Genomic DNA, 11,148 nt, shown 5'->3' on the forward strand with positions numbered 1-11,148 from the left:
CACCCGGCCATATTCTAAGAGGAACTACGCCATTTCAAGTTTGCCAAATCGATTTCACTCATATGACTCCGTCCAAAGGCTACAAAGCTATGTTGGTGGCTGTCTGCACCTATACAGGATGGATCGAAGCCACACCAACACGAACTGAAACCTCCAAAGAAGTTGCGTCCCTGCTCCTTCACCAAATCTTACCACGCTACGGATTACCAAGACAAATCAATTCAGACAATGGACCATCATTCACCAGCGACGTTATCCAACAACTAAGTAAAATTCTAGGAATCACATGGCATTTGCACTGCGCATGGCGACCGCAGAGCAGTGGATCTGTTGAACGAGCTAACAGAACTCTAAAAAATCAGATAGCTAAACTATGCCAAGAAACAAAGACCAAATGGCCAGACATCCTACCCTTAGCTTTGCTACATATCAGATGTAGTCCAAAGCGATCTGGTCTAACACCGTATGAAATGATGTACGCAAGACCTCCGCCTCTCCCTTCTTTTCCTGACTCACTGCAGATACAAGGAGAATTATCCCTCAGTAATCAGCTCAAAGGACTATATAACACCGTCATTGCGATTCAGGACTATACATGTGACGTTGAACCCTTAGTCTTGCTAACCCCGATTCATCCATTCCAAGTTGGCAATTCCGTATGGATGAAGGACTGGGATGAATCCGATTTCCTTAAACCACGATGGAAGGGTCCGTACACAGTATTACTCACCACTCCTACTGCTGTAAAGGTCTCTGGATGTCCTTCCTGGATTCACTGGACTCGCCTGAAACCTGCTGCCTCCAGTTGGCAAGTCTCCAGGATTGGAGACAACAAATTAAAGTTTACTCAAAACTGGCAACAAACTAGTCCAGATTAAATGACAATAGTACTTTGCTAAAGAGTACTAACATATACATTTTTTCTTCCTTTCAGAATTAATCTACTGAACTACCTACAACTCAAGACCAAAGTGTTTACTCTAACCTTCCAGCCATGAGAAACAGACTGCTACACGTTATTCTACTACTCTCATGTTCTACAACTACATCTCTTGTTCTACCTCTAAGCAAAAACTGCACTGAGTGCGTCAAGTTAATCCGCACCACTACTCCTGATGGATTCCAGGTTGTCTCTACCATTATACACCAATCTCAGCCACCCAGTTCGTGTGCAATTCAGCCTGCGTGCGCATTGAACACCACTCAAGGATACCAGTCTTTTCACCGATGCCTACAAGATGACAAAGTCATTTGTCATACACCAACCACTCCCAAGTACTATAACATTACCCTAACTGCTGGATTACCAAAGAGCTACACCTCAACTACCGGCCCGGAAGGAAAAGGCATCCTATACTACATCAACTCGACAAAAGTCCTTATCGGAGAAGAATCTACTGCTACCATAATCTTCGATGCCTGTGTAGCCATAGGGAAACACCCCAACGCCCTCCATTGTGGATCTCAGTCCTGGAAGAAGACCTATGCTCACAACCACAAATACCTTTGTCCTTACAATCGGGCAGCCAACCCATCCAGCTGGCTACCATGTCAGGGAGACTTAATTTTATCGGGATGGGCTCTGGTATGTGACTATACAGGAGGAGGGTACCATGGCTGTCATGGCATTGGCAGATTAACTACAATATCCGGTAACATTATGTCCATACAATGGCCTATACGGGGTGAAGGATTTCCCTGGCAAGATACTTGGGGGTTTGGAATCGATGGTACAGGAAAAGACCCCATGACTTATATCACCATTACCCAGCGTCGAGACAAGCCTCGACCGATCATTCATCAGACTACTGTAGTGGGCTATCAGTCTTTCTTCGATGAAATATCCCAGGTGTCAGAGGAACTGAAAAAACATGCATTTTCCAATCAAGCAAAGAATATGTTTGTCAATTTGGCTGAGAATATAGCTCTCTCTCTCGAGGTTAAAAATTGTTTTGTCTGCGGAGGTACGCACACTGGAGAACAATGGCCATGGGAAGCCAAAGAGGTCTTCCAAGCCGACCTCAATCAATTGAACGCGTCTATAACTTACAAGCGAAAGACACACCCCTACGAGTGGGCTCTCCAGACGGATGTCATTGGCAGACATTGTATATCTCGACAACATTCCCGAGTATATACTACATCTGTTGGTAATTCACCATGTACTGGGGTGCTTACTGCCAACCTAACCAAACAATACTGGTGGCAGACTGAAAATTTGACTATGCCCACTACCCTATGGACTGACTCCACACTCAACAAAACGTGGACCGCTGCTGGGGTACCAACCACACCTTTTACTGCGCCAGATGGCTACTACTTCGTTTGTGGTCGACGGGCTTATGAATTGTTACCACTCAACTGGTATGGCACCTGCTTCCTAGCCACCATACGACCAAGTTTCTTTCTCTTACCAATCACAGCGGGGGAAACATTGGGTGTACCTGTCTACAGCCCCATGAAGCCAAACAAACGACGCAGAACTCCTAAAGTTTCTATTGGAGATTGGAAGGATCAGGAGTGGCCTCCTGAACGCATTGTACAATACTATGGCCCTGCCACATGGGCTGAGGATGGCTCCTATGGATATAGAACTCCTATCTACATGTTAAATCGTATCATTCGACTACAAGCAGTATTGGAACTTCTAACTAACGATTCTGCCATGGCTCTCAATATCCTTGCCAAGCAAAACACCAGAATTATTACAGCTGTCTATCAAAATCGTTTAGCCTTGGACTACCTCCTAGCTCAAGAAGGCGATGTCTGTGGTAAATTTAATCTCTCCAATTGTTGTTTACAGATCGACGATAAGAGCAAAGTTATCGAAGAGATTACTGATCGAATGATCCGATTAGCCCATGTTCCTGTACAAACGTGGACCGGTGTCCTTGATTGGACTTCCTCACTACCAAATTGGCTTACTTCAATTCCCGGATTGAAGGACATTCTCTTTCCTCTGCTGTTTTTTATTCTAACTTGCATTTTATTTCCTCTCTGTTTACCTCTTATTTTCAGAAATCTACGATCTATGATTGAAACCATTGCTGACCGCAGAGCCGCAGCTCATGTTATGATGATCAATAAGTATGTGTCGATTTCGTCATTCCCCGATTCTGATGCATCTGACTCTGACATCTCTTTTGAATCTGATAATTCTGATAACGATTACTTTGATACCAAACTCTAATTCTACTTAAGTGGAAAACGACCTTGGACCACTTTTGTTGCTGGGGGTAAGCCGGGCTACAAAGGGGGGTGACGCCAATAGGGTCCATCCGTCTCAAACCCGTGAAGAAAACAACGACCTAGCAACATCTTAGGGTCCACACTTGAAATTTATCTGTATTAATTATTGCTTCTCTTTTTCCTTACTTACCACCTACTAGTGATACTTCCACTTTCCATCGCCGTTGAAGTATCAAAGGGGGGAATGAAGGAGTTCGATTCCATGACCCCTGAAGACTGCACAGCTGAGACGCCTCTCGTCTCTTCATGCCTGCCGTGAAACGCACAGCCATCTTGATTTACTAACATTTGCAACGCAAACGGAACCTAATACGTAATGACGTACTTACGCACTAACATTTAGTGAACGTGACTCCATTTTGGATTCATAAGCTGTATTGTATTAATACGAACGTCGTCGCAAATGGCTAACCTGTCAATTAAATGACGAAACAGTAGTCTGATCATAAGCTACACCTACTAGAAACCACGCTAGTTATTGCTTGTTCAGCAGTTTGTAAAATGTTTATTCAGCAAAACCAGAACGCATGTGTGAAAGATAAGAACTGTAAAGTGCATAAAGGTTTGCTCCTAAGGGGGCGTGGCATGCAGTTGTACTAAGCCGTTGTCTTAGCTGCATCTTGCTGGCAATAAAAGTCTATCTTTACGGATCAGTTGTCTGGACCTCCTTACTGACGAAAAAGAGACGGTTACAAAACAATAGCTTAACAAGGGGCTGCCCGGCACATTGCCGTCTTGGGGTTTCTGCTGACATGCAGAGCTGCACATGTTTCATTTTCTGGCTCGTCTAGTCCTAATTACACCTGCAATTTATCATTTACTCAAAATCCTTCCTCCTGAATGGGTTGGTTGAAAGGCCTACAATGTGGAATCCTGGGAAACAAAAAAAATGTATATAATAATAAGTAATCTTTCCTTGTTTAACTAGAAACTTGAGCCCTCCCTGCATTGGAATGACTCGGCAGTAGGCCTGTAGGAAGAGACACTTAGCAACAGTAACCATGACTCAGGATTTTCCTTGCCCTTTTCCAGAATGGCGGCGCTTGAATGTTTATTTTAAAAACTGGTCTTTACCTCAGTTATAATCCGGGGCACAGACTGCTTTGCCCACATTCAAGAAGGCGACGGCCCGCCCTCATGGGAAACATAGGGATTTTCAGCTCAACCCGAGCCCTCATCCAAGATGGCCGACCAGCTTCCCACCACAAAACTTAACGGCGGGGTACAAGGAGTTCCCGCCTTCGCTCGAAAAAGTTAGCACTCATTGCCCGGAGCTAAGATGGCGCCGGTTCTTGGCGAATAGACGGGGGAGATCAGCTGATTCACTTGCCCCGAGTTAAGATGGCCGCCGGTTTTTAGCTAATAGATGGGGGCGGAAAGCTGAGTCACTTGCCCCAAGTTAAGATGGCCGCCCGACGTTTACATAATGTATAGGGCGTGACGCCGCGCGCCGTGCCCGCAGTTGACATGGCGCTGGCGAGTATCGTGCGCTCTGATGTCCGGGGCTTCGGGGCCCGGTATCTGCGGGAGCAGGTGCGGGAACCCGGGGGGTTGGCTTTCGATGCCGAGCGGCTGAGCTTCGCGTTGCCGACGGCGGAGGCGGGAAGCGAGGAGGCCGGCATTGAGTTCCTCCACGGGACCACCACCCTGGCCTTCAGGGTAAAGTATGCATTGTAATTGTGTGCGCACACACACACACTTCGATGGCGTCCTTACGTGTGGGCAGTAAATAAATCCGGAATGTGTATGTAACGCCGATGGATTCCTCGGTACATACCATCTTTGGTCTCTATAGGGCTGCTAGATGTAGTGCTGCATAGACAGCTGTACACATCTACCCCGCCTCGCACTATAACCACCTACCCTCCTAGGAAGAGCGCCTGCATGGGACCCCAGCCCCGTGTATGCTCTGTATTGCTCGTATCTTATTTCAATAAAAATAGCTAAAATAATCCCCCATCCTTCCATGTAAGGTATGCTGTGATTATATAGCTGTATACAATTTATATGCACTGTAATCATTGTATGTGTTTATCCTGTGATGCCGGTATGTATAGGGATATAGATATTCATGCATTGTTATAGATATTGAGCATGCACACCTATCTTATAATCAGTATGCATGGGATTCCCGCCCTGCTCTTCAAGGTAATATATCCCCTGTGCTTTGACCATTACTTGTTTACCTTGAGCATTCACCTTAATATAAAGTGTTCCTTCCTGGGGCATCCTCCTCGGACCCATCTTCAGCTTAACTTTTTTTTTTTTTTTGTCATTCAGTTCAACCATGGTGTAATCGTGGCAGTGGATTCACGGGCCACAGCAGGCAACTACATCGCTTCCCAGACGGTGAAGAAGGTGATTGAGATTAACCCGTACCTGCTGGGTACCATGGCCGGAGGTGCCGCCGACTGCAGCTTCTGGGAACGGCTGTTGGCACGGCAGTGCCGCATCTATGAACTGCGTAATAAGGAGCGGATCTCTGTGGCCGCTGCCTCCAAGCTCCTCGCCAACATGGTGTATCAGTACAAGGGCATGGGGCTATCCATGGGCACTATGATCTGCGGCTGGGACAAGAGGGGCCCTGGTGAGTACATGGGCCTCAGACTGAGAGTGCTGCAGAGGTCAGCAGAGCTAGGTCTGCCTCCTCAGACCGGGAGTGCTATAGAGGTTAGCAGAGCTGCGTCTGCCTCCTCAGACCAGGAGTGCTATAGAGGTTAGCAGAGCTGGGTCTGCCTCCTCAGACCGGGAGTGCTATAGAGGTTAGCAGAGCTGCGTCTGCCTCCTCAGACCAGGAGTGCTATAGAGGTTAGCAGAGCTGGGTCTGCCTCCTCAGACCGGGAGTGCTATAGAGGTTAGCGGAGCTGGGTCTGCCTCCTCAGACCGGGAGTGCTATAGAGGTTAGCGGAGCTGGGTCTGCCTCCTCAGACCGGGAGTGCTATAGAGGTTAGCAGAGCTGGGTCTGCCTCCTCAGACCGGGAGTGCTATAGAGGTTAGCGGAGCTGCGTCTGCCTCCTCAGACCGGGAGTGCTATAGCGGTTAGCGGAGCTGGGTCTGCCTCCTCAGACCGGGAGTGCTATAGAGGTTAGCGGAGCTGGGTCTGCCTCCTCAGACCGGGAGTGCTATAGAGGTTAGCGGAGCTGGGTCTGCCTCCTCAGACCGGGAGTGCTATAGAGGTTAGCGGAGCTGGGTCTGCCTCCTCAGACCGGGAGTGCTATAGCGGTTAGCAGAGCTAGGTCTGCCTCCTCAGACCGGGAGTGCTATAGAGGTTAGCAGAGCTGGGTCTGCCTCCTCAGACCAGGAGTGCTATAGCGGTTAGCGGAGCTGGGTCTGCCTCCTCAGACCGGGAGTGCTATAGCGGTTAGCGGAGCTGGGTCTGCCTCCTCAGACCGGGAGTGCTATAGAGGTTAGCGGAGCTGGGTCTGCCTCCTCAGACCGGGAGTGCTATAGAGGTTAGCAGAGCTAGGTCTGCCTCCTCAGACCGGGAGTGCTATAGAGGTTAGCAGAGCTGGGTCTGCCTCCTCAGACCGGGAGTGCTATAGCGGTTAGCGGAGCTGGGTCTGCCTCCTCAGACCGGGAGTGCTATAGAGGTTAGCGGAGCTGGGTCTGCCTCCTCAGACCGGGAGTGCTATAGAGGTTAGCGGAGCTGGGTCTGCCTCCTCAGACCGGGAGTGCTATAGAGGTTAGCGGAGCTGGGTCTGCCTCCTCAGACCGGGAGTGCTATAGAGGTTAGCGGAGCTGGGTCTGCCTCCTCAGACCGGGAGTGCTATAGAGGTTAGCGGAGCTGGGTCTGCCTCCTCAGACCGGGAGTGCTATAGCGGTTAGCGGAGCTGGGTCTGCCTCCTCAGACCGGGAGTGCTATAGAGGTTAGCGGAGCTGGGTCTGCCTCCTCAGACCGGGAGTGCTATAGAGGTTAGCGGAGCTGGGTCTGCCTCCTCAGACCGGGAGTGCTATAGAGGTTAGCGGAGCTGGGTCTGCCTCCTCAGACCGGGAGTGCTATAGCGGTTAGCGGAGCTGGGTCTGCCTCCTCAGACCGGGAGTGCTATAGAGGTTAGCGGAGCTGGGTCTGCCTCCTCAGACCGGGAGTGCTATAGAGGTTAGCGGAGCTGGGTCTGCCTCCTCAGACCGGGAGTGCTATAAAGGTTAGCGGAGCTGGGTCTGCCTCCTCAGACCGGGAGTGCTATAGAGGTTAGCGGAGCTGCGTCTGCCTCCTCAGACCGGGAGTGCTATAGAGGTTAGCGGAGCTGGGTCTGCCTCCTCAGACCGGGAGTGCTATAGAGGTTAGCGGAGCTGCGTCTTCCTCCTCAGACCGGGAGTGCTATAGAGGTTAGCGGAGCTGGGTCTGCCTCCTCAGACCGGGAGTGCTATAGAGGTTAGCGGAGCTGGGTCTGCCTCCTCAGACCGGGAGTGCTATAGAGGTTAGCGGAGCTGCGTCTGCCTCCTCAGACCGGGAGTGCTATAGAGGTTAGCGGAGCTGGGTCTGCCTCCTCAGACCGGGAGTGCTATAGAGGTTAGCGGAGCTGGGTCTGCCTCCTCAGACCGGGAGTGCTATAGAGGTTAGCGGAGCTGGGTCTGCCTCCTCAGACCGGGAGTGCTATAGAGGTTAGCGGAGCTGCGTCTGCCTCCTCAGACCGGGAGTGCTATAGAGGTTAGCGGAGCTGGGTCTGCCTCCTCAGACCGGGAGTGCTATAGAGGTTAGCGGAGCTGGGTCTGCCTCCTCAGACCGGGAGTGCTATAGAGGTTAGCGGAGCTGCGTCTGCCTCCTCAGACCGGGAGTGCTATAGAGGTTAGCGGAGCTGGGTCTGCCTCCTCAGACCGGGAGTGCTATAGAGGTTAGCGGAGCTGGGTCTGCCTCCTCAGACCGGGAGTGCTATAGAGGTTAGCGGAGCTGGGTCTGCCTCCTCAGACCGGGAGTGCTATAGAGGTTAGCAGAGCTAGGTCTGCCTCCTCAGACCGGGAGTGCTATAGAGGTTAGCAGAGCTGGGTCTGCCTCCTCAGACCGGGAGTGCTAGAGAGGTTAGCGGAGCTGGGTCTGCCTCCTCAGACCGGGAGTGCTATAGAGGTTAGCAGAGCTAGGTCTGCCTCCTCAGACCGGGAGTGCTATAGAGGTTAGCAGAGCTGGGTCTGCCTCCTCAGACCGGGAGTGCTATAGCGGTTAGCGGAGCTGGGTCTGCCTCCTCAGACCGGGAGTGCTATAGCGGTTAGCGGAGCTGGGTCTGCCTCCTCAGACCGGGAGTGCTATAGAGGTTAGCGGAGCTGGGTCTGCCTCCTCAGACCGGGAGTGCTATAGAGGTTAGCGGAGCTGGGTCTGCCTCCTCAGACCGGGAGTGCTATAGCGGTTAGCGGAGCTGGGTCTGCCTCCTCAGACCGGGAGTGCTATAGAGGTTAGCGGAGCTGGGTCTGCCTCCTCAGACCGGGAGTGCTATAGAGGTTAGCGGAGCTGGGTCTGCCTCCTCAGACCGGGAGTGCTATAGAGGTTAGCGGAGCTGGGTCTGCCTCCTCAGACCGGGAGTGCTATAGAGGTTAGCGGAGCTGGGTCTGCCTCCTCAGACCGGGAGTGCTATAGCGGTTAGCGGAGCTGGGTCTGCCTCCTCAGACCGGGAGTGCTATAGAGGTTAGCGGAGCTGGGTCTGCCTCCTCAGACCGGGAGTGCTATAGAGGTTAGCGGAGCTGGGTCTGCCTCCTCAGACCGGGAGTGCTATAAAGGTTAGCGGAGCTGGGTCTGCCTCCTCAGACCGGGAGTGCTATAGAGGTTAGCGGAGCTGCGTCTGCCTCCTCAGACCGGGAGTGCTATAGAGGTTAGCGGAGCTGGGTCTGCCTCCTCAGACCGGGAGTGCTATAGAGGTTAGCGGAGCTGCGTCTGCCTCCTCAGACCGGGAGTGCTATAGAGGTTAGCGGAGCTGGGTCTGCCTCCTCAGACCGGGAGTGCTATAGAGGTTAGCGGAGCTGGGTCTGCCTCCTCAGACCGGGAGTGCTAGAGAGGTTAGCAGAGCTGGGTCTGCCTCCTCAGACTGAGAGTGCTATAGAGGTTAGCGGAGCTAAGTCTGCCTCCTCAGACCGGGAGTGCTGTAGAGGTTAGCGGAGCTGCGTCTGCCTCCTCAGACCGGGAGTGCTATAGAGGTTAGCAGAGCTGGATCTGCCTCCTCAGACCGGGAGTGCTATAGAGGTTAGCAGAGCTGGGTCTGCCTCCTCAGACCGGGAGTGCTATAGCGGTTAGCGGAGCTGGGTCTGCCTCCTCAGACCGGGAGTGCTATAGAGGTTAGCAGAGCTGGGTCTGCCTCCTCAGACCGGGAGTGCTATAGAGGTTAGCGGAGCTGGGTCTGCCTCCTCAGACCGGGAGTGCTATAGAGGTTAGCGGAGCTGGGTCTGCCTCCTCAGACCGGGAGTGCTATAGAGGTTAGCGGAGCTGGGTCTGCCTCCTCAGACCGGGAGTGCTATAGCGGTTAGCAGAGCTGGGTCTGCCTCCTCAGACCGGGAGTGCTATAGAGGTTAGCAGAGCTGAGTTTGCCTCCTCAGACCGGGAGTGCTATAGAGGTTAGCAGAGCTGGGTCTGCCTCCTCAGACCGGGAGTGCTATAGAGGTTAGCAGAGCTGGATCTGCCTCCTCAGACCGGGAGTGCTATAGCGGTTAGCAGAGCTGGGTCTGCCTCCTCAGACCGGGAGTGCTATAGCGGTTAGCAGAGCTGGGTCTGCCTCCTCAGACCGGGAGTGCTATAGAGGTTAGCAGAGCTGGGTCTGCCTCCTCAGACCGGGAGTGCTATAGCGGTTAGCAGAGCTGGGTCTGCCTCCTCAGACCGGGAGTGCTATAGAGGTTAGCAGAGCTGGGTCTGCCTCCTCAGACCGGGAGTGCTATAGCGGTTAGCAGAGCTGGGTCTGCCTCCTCAGACCGGGAGTGCTATAGCGGTTAGCAGAGCTGGGTCTGCCTCCTCAGACCGGGAGTGCTATAGAGGTTAGCAGAGCTGGGTCTGCCTCCTCAGACCTTTCAGCCCCCAGACTTGCTTTGAACATATAGAGGGGAAGTAACAAGTAGAGCCTACTTTACAGCCCCTGGGAGCTATGGTGGTACAGGACTTAGCCACAGAGGCTGTGAGGGGAAATGCAGGAGGATGTATACAGTGGCTCCATGATGAAAACCAGATGAGGAAGAAAGAGGCCAAGCCTGATGACTCCCCATTGACAGTCAGACAGCGTAGGCTCAAAGCATGAATTTTCCTGGCATCTTGGCATTGAGGGACTTGGCCAGCAGCTGCTAACCTCTCCTTTGGTGATGGCAGTCTTGTGATTGGTGAATTTTTGCCGGATGACTGTAACTACATTGGTTTTGGTTGACCTGTGGCTGCATCCTTGCTGGGATTGGTTGGACTGTGGCTGGATGACTGCCATTGGGGACTGGTTGATCTGTAAGTGGGTGATTGTAGTAGAAACCAGTTGACCTGAGGCTGGGTGACTGCCGTTGGGCTTGATTGGTTGCTCCGTTGCTGACTGCGCTTCCTTCTCCCTGGCAGGTCTGTACTATGTGGACAGCGAAGGGAACCGCATCTCCGGCTCGCTCTTCTCGGTGGGATCGGGTTCCATGTACGCCTATGGCGTGCTGGACCGGGGCTATGCAGAAGAAATGGATCCGAAGGACGCCCTGGAGCTGGCCCAGAGAGCCATCTACCAGGCCACGTACAGGGATGCCTACTCTGGTGGCGTGGTCAGCCTCTATCACGTGCGGGAGGACGGCTGGGTGCGGATCTCCCGGGACGACGTCGCAGACCTCCATGGCAAATACCAAAAGGGGAGCGGCTGAGGCGTCCGTAGGGCATGGAAGGTGGGAGGTCTGGGTTCTGTTTGGGGAAAAGAGGGATTGTTCTTTGTTACACTGCTGCTTACAATATAAAAGAAAGACACAAAATCA

General features: G+C 52.4%; 1 protein-coding gene across 1 annotated transcript; it reads left to right on the forward strand.

Annotated features, from left to right (window-relative positions):
- Positions 1 to 4,658: 4,658 nt before the first annotated feature.
- On the forward strand, positions 4,659 to 11,148 carry PSMB5 (proteasome subunit beta 5). Its single transcript, XM_029581271.1, has 3 exons — positions 4,659 to 4,908; positions 5,530 to 5,836; positions 10,754 to 11,148. The coding sequence occupies exons 1-3, from the start codon at positions 4,717 to 4,719 to the stop codon at positions 11,038 to 11,040; spliced, it is 786 nt and encodes a 261-aa protein (XP_029437131.1). The 5' UTR covers positions 4,659 to 4,716; the 3' UTR covers positions 11,041 to 11,148.

Source organism: Rhinatrema bivittatum, chromosome 16, assembly GCF_901001135.1.
Source record: "Rhinatrema bivittatum chromosome 16, aRhiBiv1.1, whole genome shotgun sequence".
Lineage (NCBI taxonomy): Eukaryota > Metazoa > Chordata > Amphibia > Gymnophiona > Rhinatrematidae > Rhinatrema > Rhinatrema bivittatum.